We start from the raw sequence: 17,481 nt of genomic DNA, 5'->3' as shown, positions 1-17,481 counted from the left end.
AAAAAAAAAAACGACAAACATCCAACAGAAGCTACAAACAGTCTTGACTGAATACTTGAAATGTTTCCCTAACCTGTGAAATTTTATCTTTTTTATTAAACTAATTTTTTAAATAAAAATATTTAGAAGCTGCATGTTTTAAGCTGTTTGTGTAACATTAAAAGATTTGGTTTTAAGCATTTTAACAGCATTATTACAGTGATTCAAAGCTTCTGGGAAGAAAAGTTTTGTGTGTTTGTTCAGAGTGTTTGAGCCATGAAACCCATTCCATCACACTTTTTCCATCTGCAATAGGTCCAAGTTCTTATTCTCTTTCATGAAATTAAACCCTAAATAAATAGAAAGGTACATTACATGAAATATTATCCCCAAAATGTTCATGTGTTTAGTAGTTTTAGTGACAATTGTACTTATTCTTTCTGGTTTTGGCCAAATCTTCCACAATTTTCAGTTTCCAATAATGAAAGTTGGTTTTAAACTCCATTTTGAAAACTCTTGAGGATCCCTTAATCAATGGAATTAACCCATGATCCTTGAGATCTAGCGTTCTGCCTGTTTCCAAACATCCATGTTGTACTTGGTGCTAATTACCTGGATCAGGTATCCTTTAAAGCCTTAAATAATCTGATCCTGAAGTTTCTTTGAAACATCCTCTGTTATTCTGTTCTTCATCTAAACAAGAATCCCTTTGATCCCTATAATGTAACTGTCCCACAGCATGATGCTCCTGCCACCGTGTTTCACTGTGACATGTGGGTTTGGGCATTGTAGCCTTTCCACAAAAACAATTCATGTCGGCACCAAAGCTATGTCCAAATTCCCTCACTACTCCCCAACACCCAAAAGACTATATATCCAGGAAATTCAATGCAATCAGGACACTTTTTTAATTTAAAGATCCACTCAGATGGAAATGCACTTTTTTGTGTTTTTAACATATTCTTGTCATTTTTCTCTTAGAGCTTCTTTATTTCTTAGTTCGAATCACTTTGAATTAGAAAACCGGATGCTAGAAAAGCTCAGGTTGACGGTTATTGAAAGTCCCTCTTCTCCACTCTGCTCCCTTGCACATCCCATGGCCCGCTCACGCTTAGGTGTGCAAGAATGATTAACCTTCAACAGTTGTGCTCGTCCGAGCTGGCTTCAGGCTCAAAACTGTACAACTGGATTGATCCAATATTGCTCGTTGTTATTTTTGCGCCGCTAATGTTAGCTTGAGGCTAAAAGCTTGCGCGCAAGCTCGCATTGACGGGGTGGGGCAGGGTTGCTCCGAGCTTACAGTGCCACCCACAGCCTGGAATTGTATTTTTAATGTGCTACTTCTGCTGAGCATAAAATTTGTCTTAAAAAAACGACAAAGGCTTTTTAAATGTGACTAAATCATGATTAAAAGATCACTGGGAACGATTTTACAATAGAAAAAGATATAGTTGGAGTCTGACCTTAAGGCCAATTATGATGTCACCCATTTGCTGAAGTAAAAACCTGATAAATATGAACATTTTACGAAGACTATGAAAACTGAGAGGATTTGTAATGTGTACATTTACATATATTTTTTAAATTAAAAATCGTTCAAACTCGATGCTTTCTAGTCTATATTTGCCAATCTAGTGAGCGTTGATGCTCACTAGATTAACAAAGTTATTTTGCTATTTTAAATGAATGATGACTTAATAGCACTTTAACATTTTTAGTTGTATATGTGATAACGACAAAGTATGTATTATGAATTGTTTTCTGTCCAGGCCACCCAAAAAAAAAATCCTCCTATTATAGTGCTCTAACCAGGGAGTAGTGGGGGAATAGTAGCCCAAGAGTCAAATCGTCAAACCCTTCTCCCATGAAAAAAAACACTATTTTTTTTAAGGTAGCAACCCCAAAGAAAGCTTAGATTCATTAAGTTGCAGTTATGAGATTTTAAATCTATATTATTTGAATAAATCTGAATAGTTCCCCTACCCCTCCAACTGTAGGGGCATTTGAAGGGTAGACGTGTTGCTAAATGTTGGGGTAGGGCAAGAATTCTGATTGATTGATTGATTGATTGATTGCCTTTAATTAACCAGTTAAGATCCATTGAGATCAAGATCTCTTTTACAAGGGCAACCTGGCCAAAAGGTCATAAGCACACGTCATCAGAAGTTACATCCAGTGAATTGAATGAAAGGAAAAGAGCCTCTGAAGGCGGAAAATAAAATATAAAGATATATATATACAATAATCATTTTATATAAAAGAATTCTGATTTGGCATTTGTGATACAGTGATCTCTCACTATGTTGCGGTTCATCTTTAGCTGTTGACTTGGTCATTTGATCTCCTCTATGTCCTGTCTAATGCACAGAATGTGTTCAAGTTTGCCAAATTTTACTTAAATTGTTGATTCATAGTCAATCTTAGCTTTCATTCTATAATACTGGACTAATTTTCTATGAACGTTTTAAGAGTTTAAACGAAAGAGAATTATGAAAATGTTCATGTGTGTCTGAGAAATGTGTCTAAATATACAGTGATGGGTTTTACACCCTTAAAACATCTGGTATTATGGTAAAAATAAATATAGCTACTTTGCAGGTTTCACCTATTGGTTATTTTTAGAATGTAATTCCTTTGATAAACGAGAGACCACTGCATCTTACAGCTGTTCTAGATCCAGAGGAAGGCTGAGAAGTAGATATAATCCTTGCATGACATCACTTTACCCCCCAAGAAGAGTCTCTTATGTGCACAAAAAGAAAAACCTCAGTACTCATCCATAAGTCCGTATTATCGGTGGGTATATTCAGGAAGTTCTCCATCATTTCATGGGAAGCTTTAACTGATAGTAAAGCTGTCAGGAGTGAGGAGGTCCACAGATGTGTGTGTTGCTGATAGCTGAGGAGAGGCGGCGCTCTGTTCCATTTGAATGAACGTGGGTATCGCCTCTGTGGGCAAAGATAACCGGCAAAGCCGCCGCGTGTGTGCGCCGCGCCCGTTACTGTCGCCTCAGCCTGAGATGAAGCCGTCTGAGTCTGCAGTCAAATGTCATGAGGGGATTTAACACAAGACGCTGTTAACCTCATGCAAAGCTGTCTTGGTGAGATAACCAACTCCAACTAACCTTCCAACTCGGTGATGTAGTTGATATAACAGCTGCTTTCAGATCTTTAATGCTGGGTTATTATCTGCACCTTCATTTGTTCAGTCAAGTCTGGACTCCATTTGGTGGGAATGTTTCTGGTTTGTGCTTCCAGACTTTGAATCATATTTTGGTTTCTTCCTTCAGCCAGCTTGGTGTCAACCTCTTATATTCTCAGTCAGGCTGGACCTCCCTGCTGACCGTACCCATGCCTCAACAAGCACGGCTTACGCCGGCTCTAATGGCTGTTTTGAGGCAGGTTAGCCTTGTGTCTCACTCAGATGAGACATGCCGATCTCTTCCTGCACTTTAGTGAACTCAGTCATTCACAGCCACTGGGAGGACCAACGGCAGCAAAAAAATATAAATATAAATCATAAACTTCTTTACAAAGATAAGAAAATGATAAAAAAAAGAAATCCTCTTAAGATAAATACATTTTTTATGTCCGTAAAATGCATAAATGAACCATAAAACAGTTTAATACTGTTTATGTAAGAGTTAGGGCTGGTATCATAATTTCCAGAAACCATTTGATTCACAAGAGCCTGGATCGATTTGATTCTGATTTTTTTTTATTCTTTCAATTCAATTGAATTTTTAGTTAAAGGAATGCTGCATGTTCTGAGTCTTTCTGGAATCATCTTTCTGCTGAACTAACTTCAGAGCATCGACTTTGTTTGCAGAAACTCATTTCAACATTTGATGAAAAACTTCCGATGTTTCTGGTCTGACGTCGTCACTAATGCACTCGTTTGCCTCTTCAGGGTCCTAAAAAGACGAACGCCAAGAAGGACTCAAAGGAGAAGAGGGAGAGCAACGAGGAGAGCAAGGAGAACCTGAAGGCCAAATCGGACGATTCGGGAGAGGAGAAGAACGCAGACGAGTCGCAGAAGAACGGCCCGAAGAAGAAAGGTTCGGCTTTGAATTGATCTTTATCACTGTGGAAGCAGCAGCACCTTCCAGATTAAAGTTGTAGGTTCACCTTCAGCTTTATGAAAATAGTTTTTGTAACCAAAACTTTGATTTTAGAAGGAAAAATTGACAAACTGGTCAGTGTTTGGTGTTAAATCTGAACTTGGATCAAAGTTTGTCAGTGAAAAGCAACTGGTGATGCTTCACACATAAACACGTCAGAACTGCAACACTTTTGTTTTTCCTCATGAGTTTCAGCTTTAAAGAGTTTAATTAAAATAATTGAATAATTTCAAAGAATTTGACTTGATGCTAAAATAATGAACGGAGCTGCAGCACGAATGCTGTGAAGCTACGAACACACTGGGCAAGTGATGAAAGATGCTTCTTGAACATGCTTATAGCCCCTGATGGTTCACACTGGACAAGTAGGGAGGGGCTTCTTCTTCTGCTGTTTACTAGCACTCATTCCAAAGTTTATCACAACAGCAAGACGCCAGAGAAGACCAGTGTAACCTTAACGTGTTTGGTTAATTTGATCATTTTAAAGACGGATGCAGCAGACGAGAATGTTTGAGGAGGAAATGAGACTTGACGAATTAAATTTAGACTTTGTTTCTTTGAAACAAACTTTTTCATCATGTGGACAAAAGCAAGTGGTAAGTGCTAAACTTGCTTTATTTAAGCCGTCATATTCAATTCGATTTGATTTATATAGCCCAATATCACAAAATGATTGCCTCTTTGAGCTTCAAACTGGTAATTTTACAGAAGCAGAATGTCATTCATAAAATAAAAAAACAATAGCTAAAAACTAATCACTAAATAAAACGGATTATCCCTGCCCTTAGACCCTCTTTCCCGGTAAGGAAAAATTCCTAAAAACCTGATTTTAGGAAAAGAAGAAACCTTAGCGATGCCCACATGAAGGAGGGATCCTCTAAGGATGGAGAGGTGATTCACCAGGACTATTAAAGAGGAATTATCTTACGCTTTGAAAAACAGCTGTCCTGTGGGTCCAGATGAGCCACTTTTAATGTAAACATGCCTAGGATATCACAAGGGTTACAGATGCCTGCACAGTGATATACAACAATTGTGACCGAAGCTTCTTTTTTAAATCTGCGTTATCATGTTTTAATCCACACCCAGCAAACCAATCAGAATTGAGTATTCACTAGGATAATGGTAAAATTTCTGATAATGCACACCTCGTTGGGCATTATTCCTCATGTCCGCCAGAGATTTGGTGCGAAGTGTAAAAGCGATTGGTAACTGAATTAAAAAGGATGCCATCCATACGCCACTACCAGATCAGAATTCCTGACAGGTCAAAGTTCAACCTGGTTGAACTCGTTTTCTTCATAGAGACTGAAAATTGTTTTAGAAACTTGCGTAGCAACGTGTGAACGCAAGAGTTTCGCCTGAGGAACCCCAAAACGTTCGTTTACAGAAACTTTTCATCCGAGTGGTTGCTTGAATGTGCACCTCAGAGTGATCAGAACATAACGCTACACTCATTTGTGTATTGGTAGAAACATTATTAATTGGCTGGGGTTGATCTTGCTGAGCATTCTGGGAAAGTTTCTTAACAATATGATCAGAACAGTGATTTTCGGGATTCATCTGTTGACGGTCTTCAAACCCCTCTCTGATGAAGATGGTCAGTCTTTTTTTTATAAGAGAAAATCGTGGACTTTTCAATCTCTTGAAGCTGAGCTCACGTTCCTCTTAAATCCTCTTGAACAGGTGAGCTGGTAGAAGGTAGCGATGCCTGATCGCAGCTCAGAATGAGCAGACTGGTATTTTATTTCCATCAGAATGATCAAGCTAATATGAAGCGTCCTCGGTTTTATTTTCATTTTCACTTCTCTAATTTTCACTTTCCTCTCAGGAACCTGGGCCGCCCTCCATTTCATTCAGGAGAACCACTGTCTGTTTGAATGCCTGCTGTATAAACTCATTATAGATGGAGTGACTCATCATTCAGACACACGTGCTCTGAAACTGACTGACTTTAAGCAGCTGTGTACGGACGCCCCCTGCTGGCCGGTTGTGGTCCTGAAGAACATTTTTGTTTTCCTCACTCATTATTAGTCGTGGACTTAGGTGGCAATCAAACGATGATTCAATATATTATGTTTATGTATGCATTTTTACTGGATGTAAAATATGATTTACCATTTTTTTTAGACATAAGATTAGAATCAACAAAACATAACATATGAAAACAGATGAAACAGAAATGGTATTTATCACTTTAAACAATGTCACACTCAAAATTTTTTCTAACTTCCTGGTTACCTTCAGCAGTAAAAAAAAAAAAAGCATAAACTCAGTTTTTCTACACTTTCAGTAGATAAATGTCAAGAAGATGCTAAATGTCAACACAGCAACACCTCAATAAAAATGTGTCAACTGGAAAACGCTCACAGTCCTTTCATCAAAACTGACGACATTTCCAACAAAAAAAGTTTTGAAGAAATATAAAAAAAAAAAAAAAACCTTCAGCTGAGATGAACATTTTAGCTGTACGGTTTCTCTACCATGCTAGCAGACAAATTATGTCACGAGATTTTTGTATTATTCTTTATCTCTTATTCATTATTTATCATTCAAATTGTCCACTATATTTAAATCAAAACCGTTTTTTCAGGATTTATTTCCTTTTTTTCATTTACAAAAACATTTGATGGTTTTACTTTGAAAATGAGAGCCTTCACCGACACTTTACTGCAAAGATTTATTTTGATAATTTACTTACTTACGGACATTAACGCCTACGTTTTAATATACTTAAAATCTGCCATTTTAAACCAATAATTACAGAATTTGAATTATATTTGTAGTAGGGCTGGCAACGTTAATGCATGCGAATAAAAATGTGCGCCAATTTCTGATAATGCACACTTCAGCGGGCATTATCCCGCTTATAACATAGTTACTTTGAAAATAAATAAATATTTTTAGTACTTTATTCTTGTCACTTTTTTAGTTTTAGGTTGCTTTTTCACAAAAGTCGGACGATTTGATTGGTAATGCATCCCGTTGTTATGGTAAAACAACAATGCGTTGCTAAGCAGAAGCGATCTTGACTGCAGCAGAAAGTGATATAAATGCTATTGTCAAGAATGGTTTTATAAAGCATCAGTTCAGAGAGAAAGTTCACCTCTTACTGCTCATTTTTGTCCAGAAGATGAAGAAAAAGTTTGTTTGGAAAAGTCTGCACATATTGATCATTGTGACCGGAACTTCTTTTTTAGGCGTGCATCCACGGCCAATCAGAATCGAGTATTCAACCAAACTATTTTAAAGTGCAAAAACACAATGTTTGTTTCTTATGGGTGCATGTCAGCATCTGTGTTTTCTTGGAGTAAAACTTCAGGCATAAAATCTCTTCTGAGTTCTGCTTATCTTACTGTTGATGAGTTTTGTCCTCACTAATTGCACTTTTGAGTTAACACTTTATACATTTAAACATTAAAAATGAGGGGAAACATTTTCTCTCGTCTGTTTTTGTATAAAATCTGCATTTTGTCACATTAGATTTACCTCATGAAACATTTGATCACAACACAAAAGTGGGATTTATCTGAGTAATTGATTGACAGCAGTATTTTTGTTATTCTTTATCTTTATAAACATTGCAAATTGGTGACGTTACAAAAATTTGTATCTGAACTTTCTGGAACAAGTTGTAAATATCCGAGTATTCCAAAACTTTTTACAGGTTTACTCATAAATGTGAGTCTGAGCTGATCCTCCTGATCACAAATAAATCAGAGTTTGAAGACATTTCTGCCATTAACATTCACTAAACTGCAGCCAAAGCAGATTTATGGGAAGTTTATTCAATTAAATTCACTATCTTTATTCATGTATATTATATTTATAAAATATAAGAACATCTTAAATATGCTGTATGTAATTGTTTTTTTTTATGCTTGATTTTGTCATATTTAAAAATGCAAACACACGGAAAACTGTGTTTTCCCATTATAGTGTTCAGAAAAGTTTATTTTATTTAAAGAAATACATTAAGGCACAGTTAGTTTAAATGTCTCATAAAATTAATATTTGTACTTTTAAAAAATGTATTTTATTTCAGTTTAAATCAAATCTTTGTTTTTGATTTGAATATAAATAGTTTTTTTTTCAGAAAGTTTCCTCTGTGACTACATTCAGATGCTTTCTTCCTAATGTTTGTTTCATTTCGGCGTCTGTCAAGCAGGAAACAAGCAGAAGTGGGTTCCTCTGATGATTGAGGTGAAGTCCGAGGGTCCGAGAGAACGCTCCGCCTCCAGGAACAACAGCCGGCAGAACGAGAACCCCCGGCTGCCTCCCAACGCCCGCAACGACCTCAGAGGTCAGTCCCGCCCATCTGCCGCGCTGCTTCTGTGCGTCCAGATGGGGATGGAGGAAGTGTGAAGGAGGAAGTGTGCGGTTGTTGTCTGAAGCTGCTGGTTCAGACGCCGGCGGCTTTGACCGCTTTTTAAACTATTAGTGTTGAAACGTTGGATTGTTTGAAGCTTTTACTTTGAAGGGGCTGTTAAGGCCGATGACTTCGCTGAAGGATTGTCGCTCTCTTTTCCGCAGACTGGCACAGTCAGAAGTACGAACGGGAGTGGCACGACGACCACGATGAGGTGTCCAGCGTGAAGAGCGAGGGGGCGCCGTTCCGGGGTGGGTTCAGAGGTCGTGGACGAGGCAGAGGAAGAGGCCGGGGCCGAGGAAGGGGAGGCAGAGGTAATCATTTTCTTTCCTGATGATCAGACTCAAATCCGTCCTGGCTTTCAGCAAACATGATGCGGTGCCGTTTTCTCCTCTCCAACATATGTGACTAATACTAAAAAATATGTTTGCACATATTTGCAGCTTTGCCCTGCGCTTTGACTCACAGGTTCTTGACTCTGTCTGACCTGTAAATTCAGTCAGTCAGAGGGAAGTTCCACCCGATGAGCTCGCTTTTGTTTGTTCAAATGTTTTCAATATTTTAAATTGCAACTAGTGCAAAACGAGCTGCTTTTCTGTTCAGCGATAACACCTCCATCAAAACGAGGAAAAGAAGAGACTTTATTGATCTGCAGGGACAGAAAAGGTTCACATTCTTTCAACTACTACAACTCTTCAACTGTTAACACACTCCATTTATTTTATTTTGAAACATTTTTTAGGACGATTAAATAAAAAAATTGCCGATCAATTTGGTTGGATTGTAGGAATGAGAATTAGTTAAGCCAATTCATTATTTCCCCCTAATTTAAACTCTTAAAGTTCAAACTTTATAGAAAAATTAGTTGTTTTATAGAATGAAAACAAAGATCTTCTCACAAGTTAAGACTTGTGTAGAGTTAGTAAGCTGAATACGTTCTTTACAGGAAACACGACACAGAGGAGATTGACATCAGATTACAGCCAATCAGGGAACAGAATACAAAGGGCTATTTAAAAAACAAACATGCAAAATTGCACAAAAAAAATCTAAAAAGTAGGAAGTGATGTCTGTAGACGAGGTTTTTTGTTGTTCAAAGTGATGCTAAATTAAGTGGAGCTTGAATTACATTGTATGTCAGCAACATGCGTGCTAAAGGAGTTAAAATAATTAGTAAAATCCTGTTTGGATTCATACTTTCCCTATTGGTCAAACCCCCTAATTATTCTGGAAAATTGCTGTCGGTGGGGGTTCGGACGCTCACACCAACCGGACCTGGAGGTTTGATGCAGAAATGATGAGCTTCCATGTCTCTTCTCTGATTGAACATCTTGTGAAGAAAACTCTGCACAGCTCTGATCTGCAGCTCCAACTTTCTATTGGACATTTTGTGATGAAATGTCAAAGTTAAAGCTTCTCGTTAAGCAACATTCTCTTTAGTTTTTCCTCGCGCTGACAGGAAGAGAAAGAGAAAGTAACATTCGGTTCTAAAAGTGACTCATCATCGTTTGTATCCGAACAGCTGAGCAGGAAAACCTTCAATCCAGAACTGCTTCTCCAGACGTCCGTTTGCTTTGATAGAAATCGTTCTGCTCCTTATTTTTACATTCCTTCGTCAGCGACGTGTTTCCACAGGAGCGCTTCTCAGTTCTGCCTTCACTCGGGTGTTTTTTGGATTATGTTCTTGTTTTGTTGACATGGAAGTGAAAGCCGGCTGAACAGGTGACGACAAAAATATTTAAGGATTTTCACTTGTGTTTATTTTCACATCCCTGATTAAAACACTTCTTATTTCAGCTTCAAACAGAACAACTTTGTCACCAAACTTTCAGATTTTATAGTGTTAAATTAAAACTTTTCTTTCTTTATGGCCTGTCAAAGTCCTTAAAGCTGAACAGTTTGTATCACAAGATTTTTAAAACGGAAACAAAAATACCTGTAGTTTATTCGTTTTTATTGTTCTGTTTTAATGTTTTATTACCGTTTTTTCTACCAAATATAACTATTGTTGGAAATGTTCTTTAAATGCAGCCTTTTTCTGCTTGTCAATATTTTATTTCTGTGTTTTTATGGTGATTTAAAAAAGGACTAATTTGTCAAATTAATGCATTCATGGTAAATAATAACAGACATTTTAACACAATTTCTAATGGTGTTAATCTCATTTTTCAATTAGAATCTTGCTTCCAGGAAGTCCATTCATGTCTGATAATGCACACCTTATCGTGCATTATCCAACCTATACCATGGTTATGTACAAAAATAAATAAATTAGAACTTCAATCCTGTTATATTTTTAATTTGTTTTTCACCATAAATGGATCATTTAAAATGTGGTGCGTCGAGTTGTCATGGTAACCTGACGCTGTCTATTTTTTTTTTTTGTAGTTGTTCGAGATAAAAATAAAAAAATACTCTATGGTGGCATAAAAGTAAAGGTTGGAAGTCTGTTATAATATAAAAGTCCATAAAGCCACGTTTTAGCTGTATTTTGATCTTTAACTGCAATCCATGCAGAAATTTCAATGAAAACATCTCAAAATAATATTTTCCAAAGTAATTGTTGGGTTAAAAATAACTTGATTAAAAATAAATTAATCAAAGGTCAGTGTCATTTAATCTCACAAAAAATGAATGACACAATAGCACTAATTATTTTAAAATAAACATTTTATTTTTGCATGGAAATAACTGAATTCAGCCTTTAGAGACCTTTAAATGTTTATAGACTATTGTATTTTTGGTTTTATAAAAATCTGACGTAATCTGGATTTAAGAACATCTGATGTGAGAGAAATGAACCCAAACTCACATTCCTGATTTCCCCGTTCTGCTCTCCTGAAGGTCACTACGACTACCACTACACCTACAAGTCCTACGACGCCAAGGACGGCTCCTTCAGCCAGAAGTTCGGCAACTCCGTCACGTACTACTACGACAACATGAGCAGCGCCGAGCTGTACTCTGTGGACCAGGACCTGCTGAAGGACTACATCAAGAGACAGATGTGAGTCGGGTGTGAACAGAGGAGGAGGAGGAGGAGGAGGAGCAGCAGACGTGATGAGATCTTCATGTCTCTTCTCTGATTAAACATGAGTGGAGAATATAGACTCTGATCTGAGCCGTGAAGCAGGTTTTGTCCTGAAGTAGATCCTGTGGACCGTCCTTCCTCCTCATCTACATTTAAATCTTAATTCTGTTTCCACCTGAGTCAGTCTTTGGAAGCTGGTTTCTCTCACCACAGGAACCACCGCTTCAGCTGAAGTTTTGACTGATTTTTACTGGGTTTGTTGGAGACTTGGGTTGATCTCTTCTCTCCTCTGCAGAGAGTACTACTTCAGCCTGGAGAACCTGGAGCGGGACTTCTTCCTGAGGAGGAAGATGGATCAGGAGGGCTTCCTGCCCATCAGCCTCATCGCCAGCTTCCACCGAGTGCAGGCCCTGACCACAGACCTCAGCCTCATCCTGGAGGTGAGCAGGACCAGAGAAGGCCTCCTCTGCAGTCGCTCAGTCAGGACACAATAGCCTTCTATGAGGTGGTTGTGGGTTTTGGAGCTTAGATGTTCAGTTTGTCGTCCCGTTTTTTAAGTGCGGGAATAAAGCTCGATGTTGATGATTATTTTAATTATTTGAATAATGCAGAAAAGCGATTGAAACGTCTCAATAAAATTAACAACAGAGCTGTAATAGTTCAAAGTCTCAAAAAAGCTTTTTTTTCTTCAAAAGTTACAAAGCACTTTTGATTCATTAAAAAACCTCTATAGAGGTGCAGGCAAACACGTGGCCGTGTCTGAGGTCACCAGATCATTCAGAGTCTCTTCCGGTGCGGTGTACTTCACTCCTGCAGCGGGAAATGCGCCTGGATGGCGGCTGTTTTAGATTTTACTTTTGTCTGTCTGTGGCCCAGTTTGAAGAATTTCTGAGAGGGGAAAACAAAGATAAAACTGGAGCATCGTATCTTCATTGAGACAATGAAAATGAGAAAAACATTAAAAGTCCATGAAGCTGGAGCGATCACAGCCGCTGCGCCTCGCGGTTCAGGACAAAATCCTCACATCAAGCAGCCATGTGGGATTTTTTTTTCTACACACTGATTGTATCATTCAAAACATCATGTAGCCGAAGCTAAGTCCCTGATTGGTTGACGCACATCATCAACCTCACCAAACTTCAGATTTTTGAAGTCTCTGCGCGCCGTGTCTGCCTCCCAAATCACGCCGCATGACCTCAGTAGCGTCTGTACATTGACTCAACATTAATACTCGACACCCCTGACACAGCTGTTGAATGCCGGGAAACTTCAGACTTGTGTCTGCAGAAATGAGTTTTCCATGTCTCTTCTCTGATTGAACATTCGTGAGGAGTACTTTTATACCTCTGATCTGCAGATTCTGGTTCTCCATGGACCATAGAAGTTCCTCAGGTGTCATTCCTGGTGTGAGTCTTCACTGACCACTGCTGTGTTTATGTCAGGCTCTAAAGGACAGTAAGGAGGTGGAGGTGATCGACCTGAAGATCCGCAGGAAGGAGGACCCGGAGAAGTGGCCTCTGCCCGGCCTGGCTCTCCCCAACCACACGCACACCGACTTCTCCCAGCTCATCAACTGTCCCGAGTTCATCCCGAGGCAGATGACGGGGGAGACCACAGGTCGGTCTTTTTCTCCTCCGGCTCCACTAGAGCCTCAAACGTTATTAACCTGAGGGTTTCTGCTGCAGGTTCCTCCAGAGGATCCTCTCCAGTGCGGGCCAGGCCTGACCCAGACGCCTCCAACCTCAAATCCATGCCCAAAGGCCTCTCTGCCAGCCTCCCCGACCTGGACTCCGAGTCCTGGATCGAGGTGAAGAAGAGGCCCAGACCGTCTCCTGCCAGACCCAAGGTCAGCTCAGAACATCACGTTCTCCTCCAGTCAGAACCGAACCTCCATCACATCCAGTCAGGTGCTCAGGAATCCGCTCTCATGACTCGTCTTCCATCTTGTCTTCCTGTGATGGATGCAGGCCCCTTCGGCGCAGCAGCAGAAGGAGAAAGACGACTCTGTTCGATCCCCGGTTCCTCCGCCCAGCACCTCGCCCTCCCGCACTACCTCAGGAAACAAGGTGAGCCGCTCACCTGCACTGTCCTCTGAGCTGCATGGATCTGCAGGTGTTCTGGACCAGTTCACATCCAGACTTTCATCACTGTTGACAGCCTTACTTTAGTTTTGTGCTGGTATCATGTTTTAAACTCATTATTTCAACTCTTAGATTTTCTATGATCATTTTTTCAGCAAACTGGTGGTTTGTTGGAGCACGCTCAGTAAGTCTTCGTTGTGTTGCCACAAAAAATGTTCACATCGCCTCCAGTAAACGTCAGGGAACCGGAAACAGGTTTCAAAATAAAAGCTTTTGTTGTACTTTCATCATAAAACTTTATAAGATTTGAGTTTATATTTACAGTGACATGTTCACGCATTCCGGATAACACCACCTTGGACGACAAAACTTTAATTGTGGAGGTTAAAAAAACAAAAGATGCATTTTAAAAGGATTCTGTTGGGATGGAGAGAGCATAGGAGGAAGTACTCGGCACGGGGGTGGTGGGACAAACCACTCCTCCAGGATCATGGGGGAGGGGGGGCGGACCGGAGACACTATGGCTGACGGTCATAAGACGGACTCCCCAGGCAACGTAGCGAAGACGCACCGCAGGCAAACCAGTATAAATTGGAGTTAGTGGTCACATGACCATCAAAAGGCCATAACCTTGTCTGGATATAGTTTTTTAAAATATAAAATCTAAAATAAATTGAGCTTGAAAAATAATTCATTACAAAAATAACTATATCTGTATAACAATCCCCCTAGTGGTAACTTGGTGAATTGACCTGGTTTTGATTATTTTGTTTATTATTTTGCTTCAATCCCAAAGTTAAAAAGTCTTTTGGAGAGATTTACAGTAAACATTTTAAAACGAGTCTGGATGTCCTGACATTCTGTTGCTGAATGCTTGTTTTCAGGACGGAGCCGAGCAGGACGAGCCGGAGGAGCTGGACTTCATGTTTGATGAGGAGATGGAGCAGATGGACGGACGCCGCAACACCTTCACCGACTGGTCAGACGAAGAAACGGACGGCGAGCTGGACGACCACGACGTCAACAAGATCCTGATCGTCACGCAGACGCCGCCCTACCTGCGGAAGCACCCGGGCGGCGACCGGACGGGACACCACACGTCGCGCGCCAAGCTGACCAGCGAGCTGGCCAAGGTCATCAACGACGGGCTGTGCTACTACGAGCAGGACCTGTGGGACGCCCCGTATGAGCCGGAGTACGCCACCATCAAGGTGAGGCCGCCTAAACTGGTGATATAAAGGTTAAAAAAAAAAAAGCAGAGTCATGCACGACGGCCTTCCAGCTGTTGGTCTTCTTCAGTTGCAGCTTTTTCTGGATCTAGACCCAAAGCGGAGCACAGAAGCTGCGTTTTGTCCAGTTTTTGTTGTCCCTGCTGCCCATTGTTGCATTGTTGAGCTCTGTGTGGGACCTTCACGCGCTCGCCAACACACGTCCAGCAGCCTGTGGAACACAGGCCGCTCGTTTATAAATAGACCCCAAGCGGCGGGCTGCAGGGGGAGGCAAAGATGGCCGCGGAGCGATCCCAGGAGAGTCTCTGGAAAGTGAGTGTCTCTGAGGCCGGAGCAGCAGCTCTTCCACGAGCTGCTGCTGTTTTCAGGACAGACGGGTTTGTGCCGCAGACATGAGGGTGAAGCGGTTCTTTAAGGCGGCCGTGTTCTGCTGCTGCCTCTCCGTCTCCAAACTGCTGCGGATGAGGTCTGCTCGCCGAGACTCGCCTGCGCAGACGCAGACTCCCGTTCGGCCGCTGCCGGTCACTGCCTTCATTCACGCGGCGCTTTTCTGTCTCTTCCTTGTTTCCAGCAAGAGGTGGAGAACTTCAAGAAGGTCCACCTGATCAGCCGGGAGCAGTTCGACTGCCTGACCCCGGAACCGCCCGTCGACCCCAACCAAGAAGTCCCCCCCGGACCCCCGCGCCCCCAACAGAGTAAGCAAACAACATTTCTGTTCCACTTAAACACTTTTAGCATTTTAAATAAAATCACAAAAAAACGGAAATGTTTTACCTACCAGGAAAACTTTTGTTTAATACTTTTGCCATTTTTATTCTAAAGGATATGTTTAGATTTTTAGTTATTTTACCAAAAATCTTAGAATTAGATGCGAAGCAACAATAAAATAAATCAAAAATAACACTTTTCCTCACAGAAACCTGAAAATACTGAGTCTAATATATTTAATATTATATATTCTAAAAATATATTAAAAATATATTAAGACCTATTCCAATGAAAATAGTGTTTTTAACATGTTCTTGTGGCATTTTTCTGATAATTGAGGTCATTTATAAAGAAAATTAAGCTTAAACTTGCATTTGAGTATTTCTTTATTAAAAAAAAAAAAAAAGCTTACTTGTGACAGAAAATATGCTGGGCGGGGCCACAGGCTCCCATTTTGATCCATCCACCTGTGAATGGTTGTTTAATGGCACAAATGTCACACCAAACTGAAACGTATGAAGGTAAAATCGAAGATAAAGAGAAAGCGGGATGAGATGAGCAGGTAGAATAGTTATCCAAAGCAAGTGTTTTGTCCTGAACGTCCATCTTTTTCATTAACCCGCGGGGTTGCAGGGCTCAACCATCAACTTTCGGGCGAAGGCAGGATACACTTTGGACAGATCGCCACTTTTTGCTTACTCGCTTAATATGCCGGCAGACAGAGAGCTGCTGCAGGGTTTGGAGGCTGCCAGCTCGGACCTCATCGAGACATTTAAAAAAAAAAAAAAAAAAAGTAAAAGTGTCTCCTAATTTAATTTTTCCCCCTTGGGTTAATATGTAACAGTGAGTCTTCAAGCTCAGCCACAGAGACACAGAAACACAGTGGAAGCGACTGTCATAGACACAACCCCCTTTACTGGGAAAATCTTTTAATAATAATCACATAAACCCAAACATGGAGACACGATTACTGATGTTTTTGTAGAACTCTTTACAATAAATACAACTGATCTCAAAACAACATCCTCTGTGTCTTCCATAAGTGAGAAATCCATGCACACTGTTCCTTACGGCGATCTTCCTAAAAACATTAGCTGGTCTCTGGTCTGAGGAGCTGGTTGCTACTCCAGCTGCAACCTCAAGCTCAGGCAGGCGGCAAGCAGCGAATTCGCCGCACAGCGAAAAAGAGGGGCGGGCCCCACGATTTTATGGTGCGAATCGCTTTCGGTGTGAATGCATCTGAAGGCTGTTATTCACTCTGACAGATGTGAATGAGGCTGAAGGTTTCACTTCCAAACTTCTTTGAACAAAAATAACCCAATTTTCTTTCTAGAAAAAAAAATCTTTTAATCAGTTTTAGGATTGGACATATTTTAAGGGGAAATTTCTGAAATTGGGTAATTTTTAGCCGAGTCCTCCTCTTCATCAGCTGCTGCGTCTTCGTCGTTCTTCTCTGCGGTACAAAGACGAATCCTCGTCGGTTTCTTCGGTAAACTGAACGTCTCCTCGTCTTTCAGTCCCCACAGATGCTTTGGCAAACAAACTCTTTGGCGCCCCCGAACCCTCGTCAATGGCCCGCTCGCTACCCACAACCGTGCCTGACTCGCCAAACTACCGGACGCCACGGACCCCCCGCACGCCGCACCGGAAGGACCCGACCATGACGCCGCGCTTCTACCCGGTGGTGAAGGAGAGCCGGCCGGTCGATGCCAAGGTGAGTCGGCGGACAGGAGGGATTCACGTTTCCTGACGGGAACTTCTTCACTGACGGGTTTGAACGTTCTCCCAGACTCCCAGGAAGAGGAAGACCAGGCACAGCTCCAACCCGCCCATGGAGTGTCATGTGGGCTGGGTGATGGACTCCAGAGAGCACCGGTCCCGCACCGCCTCCGTCAGGTGAGTCCAGCATGCAGAGGAAGTGTCATGGTATGGGACTGCTGAGAAACTTTCTTCGCTCTTTTGAA

At 40.9% G+C, this 17,481-nt stretch overlaps 1 protein-coding gene across 2 annotated transcripts in view; it reads left to right on the top strand.

Moving 5' to 3' along the window:
- Positions 1-17,481, top strand: part of larp1 (La ribonucleoprotein 1, translational regulator) — a 50,106-nt gene that overhangs the window by 28,069 nt on the left and 4,556 nt on the right. For both annotated transcript variants that reach the window (XM_024265828.2, XM_024265827.2), the window contains 12 exons: positions 3,889-4,036; positions 8,268-8,402; positions 8,633-8,782; positions 11,313-11,475; positions 11,795-11,939; positions 12,942-13,116; positions 13,185-13,345; positions 13,467-13,565; positions 14,465-14,791; positions 15,381-15,504; positions 17,035-17,231; positions 17,307-17,413. In XM_024265828.2, the coding sequence (XP_024121596.1) occupies positions 3,889-4,036; positions 8,268-8,402; positions 8,633-8,782; positions 11,313-11,475; positions 11,795-11,939; positions 12,942-13,116; positions 13,185-13,345; positions 13,467-13,565; positions 14,465-14,791; positions 15,381-15,504; positions 17,035-17,231; positions 17,307-17,413 (1,931 nt within the window). The remainder of the gene's footprint in view (positions 1-3,888; positions 4,037-8,267; positions 8,403-8,632; positions 8,783-11,312; positions 11,476-11,794; positions 11,940-12,941; positions 13,117-13,184; positions 13,346-13,466; positions 13,566-14,464; positions 14,792-15,380; positions 15,505-17,034; positions 17,232-17,306; positions 17,414-17,481) is intronic.

The sequence above is a fragment of the Oryzias melastigma genome, linkage group LG14, assembly GCF_002922805.2.
Source record: "Oryzias melastigma strain HK-1 linkage group LG14, ASM292280v2, whole genome shotgun sequence".
Taxonomy (NCBI): Eukaryota; Metazoa; Chordata; class Actinopteri; order Beloniformes; family Adrianichthyidae; genus Oryzias; species Oryzias melastigma.
This window is presented reverse-complemented; position numbering and strand designations above follow the sequence as displayed.